This window comes from Acomys russatus, chromosome 17, assembly GCF_903995435.1.
Source record: "Acomys russatus chromosome 17, mAcoRus1.1, whole genome shotgun sequence".
Taxonomy (NCBI): domain Eukaryota; kingdom Metazoa; phylum Chordata; class Mammalia; order Rodentia; family Muridae; genus Acomys; species Acomys russatus.
The window spans coordinates 40,600,340-40,623,230 of record NC_067153.1 but is presented as its reverse complement, the minus strand read 5'-3'; the positions used below and the strand labels follow the sequence as shown (position 1 = coordinate 40,623,230).

General features: G+C 51.5%; 1 protein-coding gene across 2 annotated transcripts in view; it reads left to right on the top strand.

Annotated features, from left to right (window-relative positions):
* The window catches only part of Myh9 (myosin heavy chain 9), an 82,329-nt gene that overhangs the window by 32,834 nt on the left and 26,604 nt on the right, over positions 1-22,891 (top strand). For both annotated transcript variants that reach the window (XM_051159900.1, XM_051159901.1), the window contains exons 3-11: positions 2,570-2,726; positions 14,177-14,204; positions 14,960-15,053; positions 18,647-18,739; positions 19,221-19,284; positions 20,038-20,136; positions 20,370-20,513; positions 21,321-21,416; positions 22,171-22,289. In XM_051159900.1, coding sequence (XP_051015857.1) covers positions 2,570-2,726; positions 14,177-14,204; positions 14,960-15,053; positions 18,647-18,739; positions 19,221-19,284; positions 20,038-20,136; positions 20,370-20,513; positions 21,321-21,416; positions 22,171-22,289 — 894 coding nt within the window. The remainder of the gene's footprint in view (positions 1-2,569; positions 2,727-14,176; positions 14,205-14,959; positions 15,054-18,646; positions 18,740-19,220; positions 19,285-20,037; positions 20,137-20,369; positions 20,514-21,320; positions 21,417-22,170; positions 22,290-22,891) is intronic.

Below are 22,891 nucleotides of genomic sequence, written 5' to 3'. Positions count from 1 at the left end.
ACTATGTTACATGTGCTGCAGAGCCTCACGTTCTCTGTAAAGCTTCCGTTAGCTCCTGGCTTGCAGCAGCTCTGAACTCTGGCTGCCACTGTTTAAGTGACGGTCTTCTACTTGGCCTCTTACTGGTGTTTCTGTTTAACTGAGCCCCTGCTGGGAAGCAGGCTGGACACCTGCACTTGCCTCTAGCTAGCTCCAAGTGGTCTTTCCTTCACACACGAGGCTGTCAAAGTACATTCAGTGGTAATCACTTGTGAGTGACATGACGGGCTTCAATCTGTAGGTGGATGTGGTGTACAGCAGCCAAGCCTTTTTTCCAGAGCTTTGGTGGTAGGCATTAGCTCTGGGCTTGGTTCCTTCTCCAGGCAGGCCCCTCTGCCATAGATGAACCCCACATAGCATCACTAGGGGCTGCTCATGGAAGTCCCAGCAGATGCAGAACTGTGGTGGCTGGCAGGGTGGGACTGCAGCCTCCCTCTCAGCCTATATATGTGCACCAAGGTTCCACACTGTGACTCCAGGAACCTTCGTGCTGCATTTGCCCAGCTTTGTGGGCGGCATCACCAATTCCACCCCACAGCTGCTCGGTCTTTTCCTTTGTAGGGAGGCGATGCTTGGGATGGGGTGATTGGGGACAAAGAGCCTCTGTGGCCTGTGAATGGAGCAGTTCCCTCGTGTGGCCCTGTGGGAGCAAAGCCATTTGCTCAGTGTCTGTGCTTCCATGAGTGTTTAATATGTTCCTTCCTCCCACCTGAGCTGCGTGCCCTCTTCTCAGTGTTTCAGGCTTGGGGAGGGGTAGTAGAATTAGCCCAGAGTCTTTTAGAGCCCTCTGCCGTGTCATCTGCCCATCCAGCTGTCCAAAAGAATTGTCCTAATGACCCTCTGTCCCCTTCTGTTTCTGCCAGCTGTTTGAAACATCTGACTCTGTGGCACAGCCTACATGTGAGACCATGTGTCCTTGGCTTTTATCAGGCTAGAGTTCCTAGAGCATGGCTTTCTTCAAGAACAAAGGAGATCCTGGGGTGACCTCACTCTTCTCTGCCCTTCTATCTCGTCCCCATCTGATACTATCTGACATCCACATAGGGGATACCTTGCTCCCTCCTTTTTGCAGCACCCAAGCCCTTGTCACATTGGGCTTTTCTGCTTTGACCTTCCTGGTCCCTTGAGAGTAGTTGGAGGCAGAGCATATGGCAGAAGCCCTCTATCCCACTCCCTAGCTTCCTGGGAAGAAGGAAGTCTCTGTAGTTTCACCTGCAGCTTGACCCTCATGTTAGGGTCCAAGTTATCTGCTCTCCCTAGTGTGGGCCAGCACACCTGGTTAGGAATGGAGTGCGGGAGTGAGGACCAGTGCTCCTGGGTAGGAGTGGAGTGGGGACCAGTGCACTTCAGGTGCTGAGCCTTACTCTCTAGACTTCCCTCAAGCTTGGGATCTATTTTCCTAAGAAGATAGGGCTGGGTTTGCTATGGCTGCTTGAGGGACAGCCATGTCCCCTAAACTGAGCTTTCGTGGGTACCCTTGGCAGGGATAGTTCTTATGTGCTGTCTAGGAGTCTGCCACCTGTGTGTTTGGAAAGAGCAGGGAATTTACTAGAATTGGTCACAAGGCATTATGGGCTTCCTCAAGAACATGGAAGAATGAGCTATGTAGCTCTCCTGAGCCTTGAACAGTAGCTCTCCACACAGTGTTCCTACTCTTCCCCATGCAGTCAGGTGCTGACTTCAGTCTGCAGTCTTACAGATTGGGAAGTGCAGGGAAAAGGGTAAGAACCCCTGCCCCATGGAATCTTGGGTATCTGACTCCAGAGCCTTGCTTTTAAAGGTCAAAGCAGACCTGGAACATTGGGTATGTTGTACTTGTCTGGCATTAAGGGTGTTGACACTTTATAGTTTCTGGCCCTGGAGAAGGCCTTAGAGGACCCCAAAGTGGCTTTTATGTTTTTGAAAGATTTGCACAGGAATGCAGGGCATGAGCTGGCTTTTAGCCAGTGGATTTAGGAGGATGGTGAGCTCTCCCAGTGTTAGAGGATGTGTGTGTGCGTGCGTGCGTGCGTGCGTGTGTGTGTGTGTGTGTAAAGTAACTTGTTTTTCTTTGCAGTTTTCTGGGATACAGTTGAATCCTTTATCTTTGTGTATCTCTCACAATGACAGACATACATTTTATTCTAGAATCTGAGTTTTTTGTTTTGTTTTGTTTTTTTATTTGTTTATTCAAGACAGGGTTTCTCCTTGTAGCCTGTCCTGGAACTTGCTCTGTAGAACCAAGCTGGCCTTGACTCAGGGATCCACCTGCCTCTGCCTCCCAATTAAAGAGGGATTAAAGGCGCTTGCCCCACAACTGGCTGGAATCTGAGTTTTGTAACTGGACTTCTATATGCTTTGATGTGGACCTTGTCTGGTGCACACTTGTAAGCATACAAAGCTGGCAGCCACCTGTGCTGAGAGAGTGCTAGTACACCCCACAGCTTCAGCAGGATCAGGGTCCCCCACAGCTGACTTGTGCCTTTGGAGAAGACAGTGGATGCTGCTGAGAATCAGACTTGCTAAAACAGTCCTCTCCTGCTCTCTTTAGACCTATTCCGGCCTGTTCTGTGTGGTCATCAATCCATATAAGAACCTGCCTATCTACTCAGAGGAGATCGTGGACATGTACAAGGGCAAGAAGAGGCATGAGATGCCGCCCCACATCTACGCCATCACAGACACTGCCTACAGGAGCATGATGCAGGGTGAGTGCTTGGGGCAGTGAGGTCCTCGCCTGGCCTCTCCAGGGCTTCCATCCTTACCCGTGCTGTCAGACACTACAAGAGCTGATCCACACTTAGCGTCCCATTGCTCTAGTGTCTGGTGTCATACAAGAGCAAGGGCTAATGGTCATATATATGTAAAGGACATGTCTATGTGTTGATAAAATGGTCTAGAAACTTTAAAGACTACACTTTGTGATTGTTTTTTCTACTTTTTCATCCTTCTAAGAGTTTTCAGGTCTGTTCTAGGTCTGTCTTTCAGTTCCTCCTCATTTTCTCCCTTCTGTGTTCCTGGCACAGGGTTGGTGATATGCTAGAGTACTTTTCCTTTTTAGAGAACAGATGTGAAGTCTGCCCTGGTGGCTGCGCCCCTCCACCCACCTGCCTTCTCTGTCCCATCACAGTGAAGTGCTTTGGGAGCATGTTTGTTCACTAATTCCTTCTCCTCCTGGCCACACCCCATGGCCACTTCCTGATTAGACAGACTGACAGATCACCCATTAGCTTTGTACTTCTGTGTTCCTGCCTTCTTCCCCTCTCTAGTGTGGGCCAGTCTCTCACTCCCTGCCTTTCCATCAGTAGTCGCTCTGCTACCCGAGGCTCCCTCCTCCCCTGTCTGCTTGCTTGTCTCCATGGGTCTCTTGTTTCTGCCTGTGGGTGCTCCTCTTATGCTGGTGCTTAGTCCTCAGACTTCCATTCAGCCACTGGAGTGGTTTCTGCCGTCCACGCCTGGCTCAGTGTCACTGCCCACAGTCGGTCCTCACAGGTTGCTAACCTTGAAGCCTGGAACCTGGGCTTGTCACACGCACTTGCCTGCCCTCACCCCTTTTCCCAAATCAGCCAACACTTACTTTCCTTTTTGTTTTTGGATTTTGAGGTCAAAGATAGCAGCTCCCTGTGTAGCCTAGGATGGTCTTAAATGCAGAATTCCCCTGCTTGTATTTCCCCATGTTTGTTCTTTTTCTTATTGTTTCTGATCCCACTTTTTTCCCACTCTCACAGCTCTGGCTTAGGTCTGGCTTGGCAGCTCCTTACACTGTTGGCCTCTTAACCTCCATTCTAATAGAGCCTCTGCCTCTTCGGCTGACCACTTTTCTAGGGTACAGATCTCAGACTTAGACGCATGCAGAGCTGTCACCACAGCGCCGGGAGGGGGGCGGGGCACTCCACGCACTTCTCTAGCTGGTCTTTCGGCTTTGGAGCACCACAGTTGCCGCATCTGCACACAGTCCTTGGCGGGTCACTGCTACTCTCTACAGCCTTGTGGAAGCCCACAGGGGAGAGACTCACACGAGATTTCCACCAAAGCCTGACAATGTTTGATTGGACTCAGGCATTTTATTCTCTCTTTTCAGTATGGACGAGGCCCAGGCTGCTCATGTCTTCTTAGAATGTAGGCAAGCCCTGGTGTATGTAATCCTAACTCAAACCCAGCTCCCAGCATGGTTATCTTGTTTTCTGTTTGTTTGTTTGCTTTGTTTTTCGAGATAGGGTTTCTCTGTGTAGCCTTGGCTGTTTGGACTCACTTTGTGGACCAGGCTGGCCTCGAACTCACAGAGATCTGTCTGCCTCTGCCTCCTGAGTACTGGGATTAAAGGTGTGCACCACCATGCCTGTCTCTGTCTTGTTTTGATAGTGGTTTCTTCTGTGTTTGTCCTAAAGTGCTATAGCACGTCACGCACTGATGGTGATGCCCCTTGTATTAACTTTGCCTTTGTTTAGTGGTTTACAATGGCAGCGTGCATCCTTCATTCTGCCCACAGTGCTATGTAGAAGGTATTTCTTGGTCAGGTTATTAATTAGGTAGGATGTGCAAGTTTGGCCTAGCCTTTGGCATATGTTTCGGCGTATGTTCGCTTCTATCAGAATTCCTTGTGGAAGCCAGCCCTTTGGTTTGAAAGTAGGATGTCTGTTTGGAAGTGCTAATGGGAACAGTCTGGTGGGAGAACATTTTGTGATGTTCCAGAGGCATCTGAGTCTCTGTCTCTAGAGGTTATGAGTCACTTTCACTTGGCTCTCCCTGGTCGAGCTGTGAGAAGGGCACTTGGGGTCTTCCAGAGCAGGCCATGTTCATTCTTTACTGGCTTTAAGCCACCCTCTCCTAGCCTGTCATGGGAGAGAGTGATGGAGAATGGCTCCAGTAGCCACTCTCACTTGATAACCTGGAGGGCTCTTTCCCAAGAGTCACTAGTTCTCATCTGTTCACAAGAAGATAGTTTGGGGGAGGGTTCCTGGAAGTCATATAGATTAGAAATGGTTAAGGGAAAGAGATTTTTTTAAAAAAAGTCTTGTCCGTAGCAGGGTAGCCTCAGTAGGGAAGGAGCTGCTTGGACCATGAAGGCAAGACCAGACGGAGGAAGTGGTTGGCAGCGTGGAGATCTTAGGAATGGTCTGTGCAGTTGTTGGGGCCACGCGTTCTCTCACCCTCAGCCTTGGAGGCTCCCACAATCTGTTTTGCTTTGGGTTTGCTGGGACTCTTTAGCCCCCACGTGGACCTACTAATAAGCCCATTCTAGGCTGTTGAAAAGTCCTTGTACACAGTGGGCCCACAGAGCCCTTAGGGGTAGGTGTCTGGGATGTGAAGGAAGTTAGTCACACAGCCTGCCTGTGTCACTGTGGATCCTAAAGGGACCCTGGATTCTTGCCCTAAGCCAGAGATTGTAGGTGGGACCTTGGTCTTTGGGCTGGTGGAGCCTTAGTGCTTGCTGCCCACTCAGTTGGGGGGGGGGGCCAGGTTTGCTTTGGTTTTTGTGTCTCAAAAGGTATTGCCAGATGGTTCCTCTTCTGGTCCTCTCTCCACCCTCCCCAAGAACTAGACAGAAATTTCCTTCCTGAGTTGGTTGTGGCTTATGGCATACTAAGCATTTGTTCTGCCAAATTGGGGAGTTGGTGGCTTTGTCTGGGGACTTTTATGAGACAAGCTTTTTGTCTCCTCCCAGGGCCCTTCCTTGTCTTTGAACCCTTTGGTGCTGGGGTTTGCCCGCGCAGTCTTGGTTACTGCCTGTGGCGCTTTCAGTTTCACCCAGCTGTGTCAGGCTAAGCCTGGCTTTCTCAAACATGACATTAGGGATGCTGTGGGATGCAGCATAGTACCCTGGCCTCCTTTCAGTTTTTCTAGTTGTGACCACAAAAAGTATCCTCAGCCAGTTCCGTTGATGTTCCCTGATAGACAGGATTTTCTCCGGTTGAAAATCCCCAGACCAAGCTTACAGATGGTCAGTCAGCAGCTGTCTGGACCCTGGATGGTCAATCTTAAAGAATGCTGGGATAGGTTAGTGTTGTCTGCCACGGGCATAGGATAGGGCATTGAAGGGCACAATGCCCAGCTTTGGCCACACAAACAGGTGGTAGGAGATGCCAGAATACCACAGGGCTTCCCCACCCTCTGGTACTGGAGGCCCTGGTAGTCCAGGTACAGAGAGAAGACATGTTAGCCGACAGATCTGGGGCCATGGTTGCATAACAAGGCAAACTGCTGCAGCTGCTGCTGCAATGCCAGTGCAGTGGCAACAGGTGTCAGGTGCCTTGGAATTTAAGGAAGTTGTGGCTGCTGAGGCTGGAATGGCAGCCAAGGCACCGTAGAGGTAGAGCCCACGGGAAACCTGGCTGCTCTGTGTTAATAAGTGGTTGTGCTGCAGCCCAGACGTGCCTGCACAGTTTTGTTTGTTGTTTTAATCTCCAGCCTTGGCTTTAATTAAAGTTGTGTTTGCATGGTCGGCTTACCACTCTAACTTTGCCTCTCTATTTGCTCTATTTTTTGCCGTCTTGGTTATTAAGAGACATTTCAACCTTAGGAACCAGATGAGAGCATGGACTTGTGTTGCTGCCCTGAGCATGTAGGGTGCAGGTGCATCCCAGGGCAGGTATGGGGGGCTGCATGTGGTAACCAGGCAGCAGCACCCCTGTGGGCCTTGGGGCCTTTGTTGGTTCAAGTGAGTGTTCATCTGGTCAGTGAGAGAGTTTGGCTTGAACTCAGTTATCTCCCAGTGCAGGTAGAAAAGAAGCTGTGCTTATTATTAACTCAGCCAGGCCTGATTCACTCTCAGGGACGCTGGCATTTTAATGAGCTCACAAGGTTTGTGGGGGAGGCAGCAGAGTTCCGTTTGCTTGCTGACCTGCCCTTTGCGCTCTGCTACCTTCTCCCCATCCCTTTGCTTCTCTGTGGAAGCTGCCCTGGAAGCGGGTGGTCACCGAATAGTAATGACAGCATTTCTCTTGGTGGTTGACTGACCTTGCTGGGTGAACAGTGGCAGTGGGGTTTGTGTGCTTCCTTCCCATCCAGGCACGTTCCCCCGGCTCAGGAGGAAGTGATGGGCTCAGGTGTGTTAATTGATGTGTCATCCAGTGGGACTGGGAGTCTCTCTTTTTATGTGTTTTGAAGACAAGGTTTCTCTGTGTTCTGGACTCTTGAACTCACAGCAATCTACCTGCCTCTGCCTCCCTGAGCACTAGGATTAAAGGTAGTCTCAGAGCCTCCCTCTCTCTCTCTCTCTCTCTCTCTCTCTCTCTCTCTCTCTCTCAAATTTTCTATTATTATTTTACTTGTAAGCTTTGAAGTAAAGAACTTAGACTTCTAACCTTTTCAATGTAAACACACTTATGTGCATGTATACACATGTACGCACGCACACACACATGCTGATGAAAGTAAAATAACTTAATAAGGAACATGCTACTAATTTCTAGAAGCAATATTAATTTTCTTTTCTAAACTATATTACTTTGTATTTATTTCATCAAAGATTTCAAAATAATACAATGTACCTGCAGTAGCAAATAATGCTAATATATACTAAAATTGTCATATTTCTTTATCTTATTTAAAAATCTTAAAATACCATGGCAGAAACATTAACAACTGTCATGTTTAAAAATAAATGCTTCTGGTATAGTAAAATGTGTTCCAATTGAAGCACCTTCTGCTGTCTGGTCCAGAGAAGCCTTATAAGCTTTAGACTTGGTATAAAGGGAGTCTTTTGATTCCCTGAGCAAGGAGGTTGCCCTGTTTTCTGGCTAGTCCTTGAAGGAATTCTTTCCAGCATAGCGTGTGTGTGTGTGTGTGTGTGTGTACACACACACACACACACACACACACACACACACACACACACACACACACACACACACACACTGCTGTATTGGTCAAATGGTTCCAGGTCTTCTTGGGGAAAAGCCCCCGGCTCATCAGAGGCCAGGAGAGTATTTTAGGTCTTGAGTGGCAGCATTGGAGCTGGAACAGCGGGAAGCCACAGATATGATGACTCCACTTAAGTAGGAATGTGCCGGCCAGGAGGCCTGAGCCCTGCCAGCCTCCTCACAAAGGCCCCACTGTCTGCTGGGGAGGTATGGAGCCAGCCCTGCATCTGACCATGGGCCTCAGGAGGCAGTGTGGCTTCCCTGAGGAGGGCCATGCCCTGTGTCTGTGTGTCATGATCCTTGCTCATGGCTAGCCTTGTGCCTCCTGTGTGCTGTGCACTGTAGAGCGTCTACACATGCAGACCACAAGTCCTGTCCAGAGGATTTCTGATTCGATGACAGTTAGGGTCCCCATACAGAGGTGGTGCTCCCTGGAACATTGGGGGCTGCTGGGGTAGGCATGGGGTTTCGAATACCACCTAGTACTTTGTAGGCTACAGCCAGGGGTCTGCTGGCCTCTCAGCCTCAGTGGTAGGGAGAAGCTGTTTCTGGGAAGAATGGGGTTTGGACTGGATAGAGTAGGACTCTTGCTAATTGGCTGGGCGGAGGGAGCCTTTCTTTTTTCCCTGCCTTAAGCTTGATGCAACATGGCCAGGCTAAAGAGTTTAAGGAGTGCAGGCCTGCGTGGCAGGTACCTGGGGAGGGGGCAACAGGAGACTGAATACTTAGCCTCCATGGAACCCTCCCGCTGCCCAGGCCTGATGCTACCCTCCAGCCTGTCTACCGCTGGCAAATGAGCGGGTGCTCCCTCCAGGGACTTCTCGGTCTCAGAGCCACAGGCACAGAACTGACTTCAGAGGGGCTTCAGCCCTGCAGCAGGAAGGCCTTGGGGTCTTCTAGGAGAGTGCCATTCGCTCCAGGCCTCTCTTTCTTCCCCATTGCCGATGGGTCAGTAGAGGCACTGAGATGCACAGCCACACACCCACTTCTCCCACTTAGCTCTGGAGCTAGCATGCTGTTCCAAGCTGCTCCAAGCTGCTTCCTGGATGGCAGATCTGCTCCTGGAGTGAGCTCCCTTCTTATAATCCCACTAGTTTTATTGTTCTCAATCTAGGCTCTGCTCTCTAAAGAAGATCCTGTGATATCTAGGTCCTGCACACACAAAGTTCCTGTAATCTTGACCCGGGGCACTGGCTCAGGGTTGACGCCCAAGGACCTAAGATGTTTTTAGCATTCAGATGGTACAGCTTGGGGGTCATAGTCCGTCCACCTTCAGCTGGCCCAGAAATACAGCCTCTAGCATACCTCTTACTAGACTGGCAAGGTTGCTAGAGGCCCTGGCATCTTCAAGATCACCACCACCCTCATGCCATGTGTCACTCTTCTCACTGATGCTCCTGGGCTTATCCCGGGCACAGTGGAGTTGTTGTCTTTTGGGCATCAGCTCTCCCGGAGTCTTGCCTGGCTGTGCCCCTCTGGCTCCTGTGTGTCCTACTTTGCGTCTGTCTTGTTCTCCTTTTGTTCCTTCTCCAAGAGCACAGCTCTGCAGAGCCATGCACTGTGGCTCCCTACCCTCTGTCTGGGACTCAGCAACCCCCACCCCCCCCCCCTCCACTTCACATTTACTTTTCCCCAGGGACCTGTTGGAAACGAGCAATGCCCAGCTGATAGCAGTGTTTCCCAGAGGTGTTTGCCATGGGTAGTGTGCACTCATGTGGTTTTGGATTTCCGGGCCACAAACTTGTTGGAGCTGCCTGTCCTAGGTGAACTGCCAGCCTAGACCATTTTGTCTCGGCCTTGCTGGCAGAGAGGTGGGAAGCCCACTTGTTGTGCACCTGGGTTTCCCTGGTGCATCTGGTCAAAGGGAAGGCTTGTTTGGGGCTTCGCTTACTTACTTTCAACATAGTGCCGGTCAAGAGGCATCCCTGCAGCGTTGTTCTAATCATCTAGGCCTGGCGGGCAGGGAGGGAGGGCTGCCTGACTCCTTCCTTCTGCTCCTGGGGTCCTGGCCTCCTGGACCAGGTCTTCCTGAGGAGCACCGGCCATGGGACCAAGTCCGTGTGTCTCTAAGTGGGCCCTGCTGCTGAGTGAGCAGGTCCTGTGTGTCCAGCACCATATTGTATGTTTGGGGCCCTGACAAGGGGATTCCTTCTTAAAGGGCTGCCTGCTGGAGACTGCTAAAGACCTCTGTTCAGCTGTCTGCAAGCCTCTGCTAATAAGTAGGAAGTGGTACTTTGCACCCTCTGTTCTCAGCTTTCTGTCTGCTTCCCAAGTACTTGTCACCCAGGCCGGGGCTGGGCCTGCTGTGGAGATGGCATCAGAGCCATCCAAAGGCTTCTCATCATGATCTCTCTGCACAGGGGCTGGACCCAGCGTGTTGGCACTGTCACTGGGACAGAGACCGGAGTTCTCCTCAGCTCTGGACTGGAATCAAAGCCTCAGGTTCTTCAGGCCCTGTGGCCTTGGCTCCAGACTCACGAAGGCCTTCCCAATTCTAGCTTTGAACTCGAACCCCTGCATTTTATATGCTTCGCAAAAATCCTTTGTGCTGTGGCTTCCTGAGACCTAGATGCTGTTCAGAAACGTGAGAGCAGCTTCAGTCTTTGCCCAGCGTGACCCAGTGTAGAAATCACCTTGCCCACATGGTCTGCACACAGTAAGCCACCCTCAGGTCTGCTGTGTAATTTTCTCCAGAGCACATTTCAGGAGGGGTGTTTGTCACTGTCCTGTGTCAGGTAGACACATTGCCTGCCTACTCTAATGCCATCTACTTTGGCCTACCTTGACCATATCTAATTCTCAGCTCCAGAGAACCCAGTGGGCCTGGATTTGGGAGTCAGTCCCTCATGCAGGCACTCCCCCAGCTAGGGCCATATGACAGTTCCTCCGGGGAGGTACTCTCTGAGCCGGGCCATGAGTCAGTTCTAGTAGAGGCCTGCGCCCTTCCTCCTGTACTTCCTGTCTGGCTGATGTCACCACTGTGCTAGCATTCTCAAGCCTCATGCCTTTTATGGACAAGAATCAGCCATAGCTCCTTTCACAGAGGAAGTGAGCCATAGTGTGTGTATCTCTCTCTTCCCCCCACCCCCACCCCATCTGTATAGGAATCTAAGTGCCTGGGATGAAACACCTGCAGCCAGGCCTCACGCAGTCTTTTGAGCTGGCTAGAAACCTGTCTGCGCAGGGTGGCCACATCAGCTCTGTGACCTCACTCCGTGGACTCAGCCTTGGGGCTTCTGGGATTAAAGTCAAGTCAGGGGCAGGAAGAGCTTGAGTGCTGAGTGTTTAACTCAGGAGAGCCTTTCTTGTGGTTCTGGAAGGCTCCACTGGGAGCCTGGAGTTGTAGTACGGGGATAGTTAAGGACAGCATCCTGAGTGGGCCTCAAGCATTTATTTCTGCAGGTCTTCAGAGCAGACCTTGGCCATTCCCAGAGGTCAAGGGCAGGACTGAAAGCTCCAGGGGCACAGCTAATGGCCTCCTCTCTAACTGCTCTCTACTAGCCACTGCCTCTTCCCTAGGGCTTTGTCAAGATTCTGACTAAGGAAAGGCTGTGGCTGTTGAGAGTTCTAGAAGCCATGGTTGAAACCCAGAGCGCTGCCTCAACCCACATCCGCTGAGATGAGAGCCTGTGTGCTTCAGAGCCTGTATTTCAGAATAAGGTTATGCTGCTGGCTGTTAACTCCCCAGGTCCCAGGGCAGAACAAAGGAAAAAGGGCATTTCAGATAAACTGTTAGACCCCATAGGATCAAGAAAAGACTTGAGCTGAAACAAATAGCTTCATCTGCCTGCGAGTGTCCTCAGCCACTGGGATGACAGTGTGAGGCAAGGCTGCTGCATGAGTGCCAAGGAGGGTGCCTGCTCCCTGCCCGAACCATACAGACCGGCAGGCAGCAGGATGAACTGGCTCAGGGCCACCACCTACTGGGACTTTGTGCCATTATCTGTAAGGGATGTCCTGAGTTCAGGAGCAAATCTTAAACACACTGCTATGAAAAGAGACAAAGTGGCAGTCACACCTGCCTTAGCTGCCTGGTGAGGCCTGTCTTTGGCTTCCAGGAGGGCAGGTGGCAGGCTGAACTGTCCAGCAAGTGTAAGGGTCTTGAGGAGTTAAGAGGCTGTGTGTGAGTCCCTCTGAGTAGGTGGCTCTGCCATGGTAAGTGCTGGGGGCCTTACCTGAGGTGGGGAGGCGGCCTCTTGGTGGGCATTGTGTCTTCTTTGTGAAAGCAGTGGCTCATTAGTCTGATGAATCAGGTTGGGGGTTCCTCTGAACTAGTGTTTGGTGGTGGAAGTGTTCTCTCTCTGCATGTGGAGAGGACAGGTCAAGGGGGAAGAGCTGGGGATAGTGGGTAGGCAGACATTTCATGGTACGTTTGGCGCTGAAGTGTAAGCTTTTGGAGTGTGTGTAGGCCTCTGTGTATGTGTGTGTACATATGTACATACATATGCTGTAGATCTGTTTATACACAAGCGTCTGTATGTTCTGCTCTGTGCACTCATGTTTCTGCTCACATGTCTGTGCACACATTCTTGTGCACCAGGGCACACACATGTGTATGCAAGTGTGCTATGTACATTTAGGGCTGAGCACAGCTGCCTGCACATCTCTACTTCTGTGTATGTGTGTCTATGTGTGCATGTGTGTTGGCCACCCTGATCCTTGGTCAGTAGTGAAGTCTCTGACTCCTCCTCACACAGTTAATGGAATTTCAGTCATCCACAAACTGGGCTTGGAGAGTCCTGGGAAACAGTTCCTTCTGGAAGGAATGGAGAATGTTTCCTTTTATGGTAGCACCAGGCCCTTTCTGCTCATGCCTTGCCAGCACACGCAGGTACATTCTTGCCTGCTCTGGAGCAGTGACTAAACATGCCCGCCCGCAGCCACAGCTGGGGCCGACCACAGGGAGCTGCTGGGGAAGGGCAGGCCTGGGATGACAGAAATGCTTGCTTCAGCCTCATGGGCCACACTGCTGGTGGGCAAGAAAGAGTGGAAACGGCCCTCCTCCAGCCTGTCTGCAGCCATCTCCTGCTTTTTCCTTTTTCCTGCTATCTTACCGAGGCTCTGCTCTGCTCCATCTTGGTCCTTGCCTTGACAAATGCATGTTTTTGGAAACAGGGCAAGAGGGAGAAAGGTTGCATGCCCCCTTCTTGGCTTCTCCCTGAGTGGTTCTCAGTGAGGTGGGGTGGAGTTATAAAGCTCACCTACAGGAGGGCAGGTGATCTGCCTGGTCAGTCTGGGTGTTGGATGGCTAATTCCATGTCCTGCGGCCATGCACACAGAAAGCTATGAGTCATTCTCAGCAGCTTGTCACATGGGGCCGGCAGCCACAGTGAGAGCCAGGCAGGCCCCCTGATTGGTTCTGCTTTTCCCCCTCTGCCATTGCTGCTCCATCACGGAGATGAGGGGGCCCTTCAGGAGTTGACTGTTCCCACAGGGTCAGCACTAGTTCTGTTTTATGTGTTATATTTATCAAAATAATCAGGAAACGGGATGAGTAGCCAGTGTTCCTTGTGCTGTGGCGCTTACTCCACAGTCGGGTATCTCACTGCAGTTCTGTTGTTGCCAATATCCTGATGCTGTTCTGTAGGGCATGAGGTTGGCAGATTGTCCTCGAGTGTGAGCATCTAGCTTAGCTTTCAGAGTGCCCACATGCGAAGGAGAACATTCCCATCCCTCCTCGCTGAATGGTTCGTGAAGCTAGGGTGGCTGTTGGAGGTTCCTGGTGGAGAGAGCAGGCTGTCCCAGACACATGCCAGAAGCTGTCATTCATGCCTAGCGCCCTCTATCCTGTCATCAATGTGTACCTTACATGAGCTAGGCATCACGCAGTGTTCTTGTGTGTCCTTTACGCATGCGTTGCCTCACAACTTGGAGGAGTGCACGGGGTTCAGTGAAAGCTGTTCATTGTCCTTGGTCCTAAACTCAGGGAGGCAGTGTCCCATTCCAGGACCACCCCATTGCAAGCTATATCTTGTTACTGAGCCTACTCTGATTTCTGGCCCCTTAAACAGCAGTCCTTGCTTAAATGTAGGCAGTGTTGGGAGTTTCTGCCATTGCATTTTTTTCTGATATTTATGGGATGGAGTGGGCAGCATGGGTGTGCAGCCAGAGCTAGGAGCAGGCAGCTTCCCGGCACTCTGCCACTGCAGATGCCCCAGCCCAGGTTGGAGGCCTGGAAGGGTCCCTTCAGAGAAGCATTTAAGTCTATGTTCCTTATCTTGGCAACTCTTCATGGAAGTGGGAAGAGAGAGTTTCTTCTTCCCATCCAAGGTAACCTAATGTCCTCTTTGTTGCAGACCGGGAAGACCAGTCCATTCTGTGCACGTGAGTGTTTTCTGAGTGGGTGTGAGGGGGTGGGAGGGGGCTTGTTTACTGCTCTGGTGTTTTTATTTTTGGTGCTGGGGATTGAACTTGTCCCTTATTCTTGGGGAAAGAATATTGTTATCCTGTTGAAGCAGGTTGGTAGGTTCATTCCCAGTTTAGACCCCTCCCCCTGCCTGGAGACAGGACCTAGGGCCATGTGTCCTCTGCTCAGAGCTCCCAGGGAGCTTTTGTCAGCCCTCCTCAAGTGTGGGTGGGTGGGTGACAGTAGAGGACCACCATAGACTTGAGTAAGAGCCACCAATTGCCTTTTCCAGAACTCCCAGCATGCCTTCTGGCTCTGAATGGTGGCCTTTCTTATCTGATTTAGTCTGATACTGGTCACTTACCATCTCAATAAGGAGGTGGGGGGTGGTTTATGGAACAGAAACTGCCTCCCAGGGATATTTCAGGGGAACACATAGAAGTGCCTTTGGCTCTCAGGTCAACAGCTGCCTCCCCTTACGTCTAAAACATTTGGCTCTGAAGGCTGCCAAGTGACCAGGGTAGGCAGGCAGTGGTTATGAATCAACTTTTGCCTGGCCTCTGGTGGGCCACGGGAAACAGACTGAGAGAAGATTCCAAAGCTTCACATTTGGCTTGCTGTTGCTTTCTCTTTGTGTTGGTTCGATCATGGGTACCCCACAGAAGGGCAGAGTCGGGTGGAGGCTGAGGACGTAGCCACCTCTTACTGAGGACTCCCTCAACTCTTTTGGCAGGGGTGAATCTGGAGCAGGCAAGACAGAGAACACCAAGAAAGTCATCCAGTACCTGGCGCATGTGGCCTCCTCACACAAGAGCAAGAAGGACCAGGTGAGTGCCTGGTGCCCTGCAGGGTTTTGGCAGAGGGTGGTAAGGGGTGAGGGGCGCCCAGCTTTAAATGAGGGTGCTCTTGGGACTGAAGCAGAGGCCCATTCTGCTTTCCTAGGCAGCACTTAGTGGCCTTGGGAGTGGCTAGGCAGTAGCAGGTCCACTTCATTCTTGGCCTCCGAACTCTCCAAGTTACTATGAAAACTGGAACCACCCCAGGCTTTACTTAGCAGAATGCTTGGCATGGCAGCCAGCTACTTGCTGCATGCACTCCATCTCGGATGCTGGAAGAGACGGCCCGAGACATGGCTCTCAATCTGATGGGGGCCAGAAGGACTCGGGGTGACCTGCCTCTGAGTCCCATATCCTTGTTCCATTGTGTGAATAAATGCCTCTGGGTGGACAGTCCCCCTCATGGAGAAAGGACAGTTGGAAAGTCATCTTACTTCCTTTTTTCCCTCCTCCCTTGGTGGATTTTGGTGGAACTCAGCAGTGCCCTGGCTAGGTGAGATGCACGTTTTACTGCACGTTCTGCACCGGGAATGCGTGTTCTGCCATCGTGTGCCCTTGGGTTCTGTACATTCTTCTGAGCAGCTTTTTCACTCCACACATTGTCACTTTCTGCAGCTAGAACTTTTCTTAGAGGCTCCGCTCACTGATTGTCTCGGGAGGAGGGCTGGGTGTGACGCACTTGGCAGTTCCTGACTGGGTTCGGCCTCATCACATGGCTTTTCTCAGAGCTCCAGACCTGCCTGAATTCTAGTTGGGCCCTGTGCAGTCCTGATCTCGGCACGGTGAGGTGTGCACCTGCCTTCCCAGAGTGCTACCTGCTTGGTGGTACACACTAGTCACAAACGGTTGGACTCTCATCTCCTGGCACAAGCTGGGAAGAGATACTGGGAGGTCCCAGAGTGGAATTTCCTGGGGAAAGGATTGGTTAGTGTTGAGCATGGCTGAGGAGTGTCCCCCTACCCCTCACCCCACTTATATACTTAGGCTTCCCTGAATCACCCAGTGTGTTGGTGATGGCATCCCAAGGTCATCGGGGTGCTTTATAGCCCTCACTGCCTTCACCACACTGGTGTCCCATGCACTGTGCTCACTAGTAAGTTGGGGTGTGTCTGCATGCATAAGGGGTGCAGCCGCACGGCATCCGTGTCCCACCTTCTGGAACCAGACCAGGAACAACTCTCCACAGCCAAGTTTCTCGAGACTTTCTGAAACTTTTTCCATGGGGTGTCAGGAGTTATATTTAGAAACTAATAAAGTTTCTTTTTCTTTTTCCACCTCCCACTTTCCATTCTTTATAGGAGACTTATTTTAAAAGCCAGGGCCATGAGGTTAGGAGGTCTCTGGCAGTGTTCTTTTTTGGCTCTGAATTTGGAGTAGAATCTATATCTCAGCTATTTATTGAATGCTTGGTATGTGACTGGTTTTTAGGAGGTCACAGTGGAGTCTCTGCCCTGGAGGACAGGAGACAGGACCCCAGCTGGAGAGCAGTAAAATGGCCCCATGTGCTGCATGTCTAGGTCCCAACTTTAGAGGGAAGGCAGGCCTCAGACATACAAATAACTAGAGTCTTAGGGGGATAGTAGGAGGAAAGCTATGAAGACACAAAATGTGGTGGGCACTCTGTGCCTGGCTCCTTCTCCGGCTAGAGTGATTGACTGGCTGCCTCTGTCATTCAGTCACAGCCAAGGCCATTGACCAGTGTAGTTGTTTACCATGCCTGAAGCTGTACAGTGATTTTCCACACTTGGCAGGCTAGCTTTATAATGCTAAAGCTCTCTTACCTGCGGTGATTGACTCAAGGCCTCCCCCGCAAGCCCACCAGACAGGACATGTGGCCTTGGCCTTGGGTTTTCAGAACTGAACTTTCTTGAGAGGACAGCCAGGGTGGACATCTGAAGTCTGAGCAGCGACCCTGTCCCGCTCAGTTGTTTTTAATGTACTAGTTGGAGCCTCCTGGCTGAAATGCCACCCAGGAAGAGCTTTTCAGAAACTGCACCAGCAATCCAAACTTAGGATCATACATTGTACATTTTATATTGTGTATGAAGTTTCTGTGCCCAGTTAGGTGTCCTGAAAGCACGCCATCACCACTGGCAGCAGGGCTCTGTAACTGCTCCTACTTGGCCCAGTGAACTCACTTTCCACAGCAGCTATGTGTGGGCTCAGATAGCTGCCTGAGTTCTACATCTAAGTCAGGCAGGTAGAGACTGTCTGAGGGAACAGGAGTGGCCCAGCCATCCTGTCAGCCTGTCCTCTGCTTTGCTACGTGTGTCACGGGGCAGGGAGCAGCTCCTGTCCAAGTCTGGCTCTGTAGGTTGCCTGTGGGCTGATCCCCAGGCCAGCACCAGGCTTATGGGAGGAGCCTGTGGCTTGGTGACTATTGGTGCCAAGTGCACATGTGGAGCCATCTCTGAGGGCATGGCTGCCCTCACCCTTTGGCCTGACCTCACTGACCCTCTTCTTGGGAGCAAGGCAGAGTGATTCCTCCAGTTACCTGACTGGACCATGGAAGCTTCTGCAGAAGGAAGGCGGAGCCTTGGCTCAGGTGGCAGGAGAGGGAAGCTTAGCCTGATTCACTTCTGGGCTCTGGTGGACTCCAGAACCTTGCAGGTGCCTGTGGTAGGCATGCTAGAAGGGCAGGTGTATGGCCGACTCTCCTGGGAGAGCTGCTGTCACTGCTCTCATTCCTCCCAGGTGGCTGCTGTTTCCATAAAGTCCTGGCCACTCTCTAGCCGCTGAGAAACATCAGCCTGGCTGATGAACAGTTGAAGGGACAGAGCCCTATGTCCCCAGCCAGTCTCAGTTGTTGGCCACTGCTTGCAGAATTGATTTGGCCTGGCATTGCAGATTCCCCCATGAAGGACAGTGGCAGGGTCAGGGGATGTCAAAGTGACCAGCGATGGTTAGGGAGAAGTCTTGAATTTGCCTGTCAGCTTTGCTGACTCGTGGCTGGATGATCTTGAGCAGATGGTCCTTCCTTCCCCAACTTCAGCTCCTGAGTCAGTGAAACAGGGCAGCTCTCTGTCTAACTAAACCCCATAGGTCCAGGCATGAGATGCACGAGGGCGTCTTCTGGTGCCCAGCAAACACCAGGATTCCACAGATAGGATCTGTGAAAATGATTGATAACTGTCTGGGGCTTTAAAGTCTGCCTCACTGATCCTGCGTGTAGATGTCAAGGAAGGTTTGGAGGTAGGAGCCGCTAGGGATAGTACAGCCGACTGCACTCTGCATGGGACCCTCTGTGCCTTCTGTGGACCTGACACCTTCCCTTGTATGTGAAGGGAAAATGTGGGGATTAGATACAAGGAGGGGACAGAAGGCCAGTGGGCACAGGGCGAGACTGTCCTGAGATAGGCTGTGGCTTAATCTCCCCACTCTCAACACTCTAATAGCGTCAGTTCCCAGAGCTGATAGCTTCCTGATTTCCTCTCAGGTCAGTTTCTGATCATCCTGTTGCAAAGGTCCAGCAGGAAGGAGGCCAGAGTGGCAACTACCAGATCCTGCAGGCCTCTGTTCCTGGCATGCTGGCCTTAGCAGCCTACGCTGCTGCCTGGCCTTCATGAGACTCTGGGTTCCTACAGGGGGAGCTGGAGCGGCAGCTGCTGCAGGCCAACCCTATCCTGGAGGCCTTTGGAAATGCCAAGACGGTGAAGAATGACAACTCCTCACGATTTGTGAGTAGTGCCCGTGCTGCCTGGGTTGCTGGGGGACAAGGCGCCGTGTAGATGTTTTGGCACCATGACTTCCCACCTGCTGCTTTTACCCTAAACAAGGATTTGAGTCTGTCGCTTCCTCCTCCTGTTGGTGTACAAGTTCCTGTCAGCGTGGCCTGCCCCCTCCCCCTCTTAATATAATGGCCACAACTTCCTTCACAGAAGACGGGGAAAAGCCAGCGAGGAAGTGGGGTGTTGTCTGTTGGTTCCCAGGGTCAGGTCACGTGGGAACGAGCACTGCCCATAACAGGCCTCTCCTCTCTGCCTTCCCTCGTGCAAGGAACCCACCCCAGCCTGGACACGTTGATTAATCTAGTGCCTTTAAGTCCTGTGTGTTGGCTCAGCTTGTGGCCTTCCTCAGCCTTCTGGGTACAGGAGCAGGGCTGGGTGGGGCCCCTTGTTCCCTCTCTGAGATTTGTCTCCTCTGTATTTGTCTCCACAGGGTAAATTCATTCGTATCAACTTTGATGTCAATGGCTACATCGTCGGTGCCAACATTGAGACTTGTATCCTTGTGGCTGACTAAATAAGAGAAGGGGCACTAGGGGAGGTGGCAGCCCTCACAGAACGCAGAACCTTCCCTCCTGGGGTTTATTGTGTTGCTACTTGTGTGGCATTGGGACAACATCAAGAAAATCTGACTCAGGAGGAGCTGACTGGATATGTGACACGGGGCTCAGAGGACAGGTTCCTCCTGGCTTAGGAGAGAACTACTGAAAATCACCGTGGGGTCCTAGAGTGGTAGTCACATGGTGACTGTTGTTTTGTGTCTCCCTTGCACCATCCTATGGCCTTTGTGAGTGCTTCAGTCTGATGTAACTCATCAGCCGGGTCTCCTCAGGCAGACATGGCTCCCTCAGAGTGTGAACTGCACTGTTAGTCTGGCAGGCTGTCTGAAGGCTGGAGGCAAGGTAGTTGGCTCTGCTCTGCTTTGCTGTTTTTACCCTTCCTTCCTGGTGACAGCCAGTTCTTCTTGGTGGAAACAGAAGCAAGGCAACCCTTACTTCCTCCAGGGTGTGTTGCTCCTTCCTTCCTTCCTTTCTTTCTTTCTTCCTTTCTTTCTTTCTTTCTTTCTTTCTTTATTTATTTATTTATTTATTTATTTATTGTTTTTCGAGACAGGGTCTCTCTGTGTTAGCCCTGGCTGTCCTGGACTCACTTTGTAGACCAGGCTGGCCTTGAACTCACAGCGATCCGCCTGCCCCTGCCTCCCGAGTGCTGGGATTAAAGGCGTGTGTTGTTCTTTAACATACTTGAAGATCTTTTGGAGAAATCTCGTGCCATCCGCCAGGCCAAGGAGGAGCGAACCTTCCACATCTTCTACTACCTGCTGTCTGGGGCCGGGGAGCACCTCAAGAGTGAGTCAGGGTCCCGCTGCAGGGAGGGAGGGGAAGAAGCTTCTGTCTTGAGGCATGCGTTGTAGGCAGAGTTGTAGTCTCAGAGTTTTGATGTTCTGCGTTGTGTAAATGCTGGCGGCACGTGCAGAGTCAGCAGAGTGGTCCAGGCGGATCACATCTTGGAGTCACAGCATTGCCCGCAGCATGTGCACCTCACACCTCACTAACCCATGCCTTTCTTCCTCTTCTCACAGCTGACCTCCTGTTAGAGCCATACAACAAATACCGCTTCCTGTCCAATGGGCACGTTACCATCCCTGGGCAGCAGGACAAAGACATGTTTCAGGAGACAATGGAGGCCATGAGGATTATGGGCATCCCAGAGGATGAGCAGATGGGTAAGGGCAGGGACTCCTGTGCCAGAGGTGGTGAGAGGTGTCCTGTCACTGGGGCCTTGAGGCAGATGAGGGGCCCTAGGAGAACTTCCTGTTAGCTTTGGTCCTAGGGATCTCTGTGTAGTGGAAGGCAGTCTTTAAGGAGTAGGCTTCAGGGTTTGCTCCATGAGACACCACAGGCATTTACACAGGCAAGCAAAGGAAACAGGGCTCGGGCTCCATGAAGGGTGGAAGAGGCTTGTGGGCTAGAACATCTGATTAGCTGCAGACAATCTTTAAACAAATGGGTATAACTATCCCAGTAAAACAGTATTCATATAAGCAGACATTGGGTCTTGGGCCAGAAACATGTCCTTACTGTAGGTTTAGAAAGGTTGAACATGGACCAGGTGGTGGCAGCGGCAGTGCATGCCAGCACTCGGGAGGCAGAGGCAGGTGGTCTCTGTGAGTTTGAGGCCAGTCTGGTCTACAAAGCAAGTCCAGGACAACCAGAGAAACCCTGTCCTGAAAACCAAGAGAGGGAGGGAAGGGGGGGGGGAGGAGGAGGGGCAGGGAGGTGGGTCAAACATATTTTCAGAGCTTGTGTCTGAATAGTGCTGTCAGCTGAGGTCTGGCAGAGACAGGCCATCCTCAGTGGTAGTGAGCCCCCAAGGCAGTAACCTCCACACCAGGAGATGAGACCTTGTATGCTGGCTTCCCAGGAAGCGCAGTACGCATGCTTAGGCACGGATCCCTTGAGGATGGCTACCCTTAGTTGGTTGAGGCTTTCTCTAACCTCTGTCCACTCTGACTTGTATTTCCCAAACAAAGGCTTGCTGCGAGTCATCTCGGGAGTCCTTCAGCTTGGCAACATTGTCTTCAAGAAGGAACGGAACACTGACCAGGCGTCCATGCCAGACAACACAGGTAACACGAGCTCCCATCTGGACTCTGGTCATGCTTAGGAGAGAGCCGATCCCTCCCCTTTTAACTTTGTCTGTGTGTGTGGGTGTGCAGTCCCCTGGTGTTTGTTTTTAGGGTTTTGGGCCTTTCTTGAGGTGGATTTCACCGTGTTGCTCAGGCCGGCTGTGAGCTGGTGGTATTCTGCTGTCACCTGTCCTAGTGGCTGGGACTACAGCTGTGCATTGTTGTGCCTTCCTCCAGCTGAGCCATTTGTACAGGTGTAGAATACACAACAAGTGGCAGTGAGCTAGGGGACCTTCTCTCCTGGCCTGAGTTCTGTTTCTGAAGTCAAACCACTTGTCCTGGTGCTAAAAGCCATTTCTGCTTGAGAGAGAAAGTAACCCAAGCCTTGTCCTTGCCCCGGTCAGGATGTGACACCATGTAACTCAGCTTGCTCAGCCACTACCGTTTCCTGTTTTAGTTGCTGAGCCTCACAGCATTGTCTTACAGCCTCCTAAACACATTGACGTGGGTGGTGTGGCTTGTGCTGTGGCACTGTGGACTGCTGTGCCTTGGGCAGGGCTGTCCCCTTGAAGTTCTTGTTCTGGGCACACATCTCCGGTGACACTGGTTTGGGCCAAGAGTCCATGGCCTGCGCTGTGGCTAGATTCAGTCAGTGAGTCTGCATTTGCCTTTGCAACTTTTCTTTGCACACAGGCTACATATGGGTTCAATTAAACCGTTTCTCACTCCTTTCCTTATTTCTTGAAAATATCAGCTGCTCAAAAGGTGTCCCATCTCCTGGGGATCAATGTGACCGACTTCACCAGAGGCATCCTAACCCCACGCATCAAGGTGGGGAGAGACTATGTGCAGAAGGCACAGACGAAAGAGCAGGTATGCTATTGTGTGTCTCTCTCTGTCACACGACTTGGACATTTCCTGGGAAGATGATCTTACAGCTGTGTAGTGCAAGGCCTGTTCTGGGCTGCCAACCGTGTGGACATTATTGAATAGGGCAAAGATGACGGTGGCGCTCCTGGGAACATCAGAGGCAGAGGGATATGCCCAAGGCCACCTTTGGAAAGTGTTACTTTAGGCTGCCTGGTGTTCCAGATGATGCTTAGAACGAGGCAACTGTTTCTGTAGTGTGATTTCCCGGTGCCAGCAGTGGCTCCTTCATCATTGGAACTCAGTCCAAGATGTTCCTCTACCACCTGCTGCCTTGCTACATGTGCTGAGAGACAAGCAGGGCTTTCCTGTCTGTGCCAAGCAAATGTGCTTGTCATTCCTGGGCCTGGTGCCCTCAGAGGCCAGACCTCCTCCTCTGGCTTTATCCATGGGTCGTGGGGTTTTAATGGCACCAACGCTTAGAGGATGGCATCTATCATCAAGGCTCTTCCTAAGGGATCCCACTGGATAGCTGTGAGCCCGTGGACAGGGCCATTGTAGGAAAGACAAGAATGCTGTTTTCAAAAGCCAATGTGTGTAATAGCTGC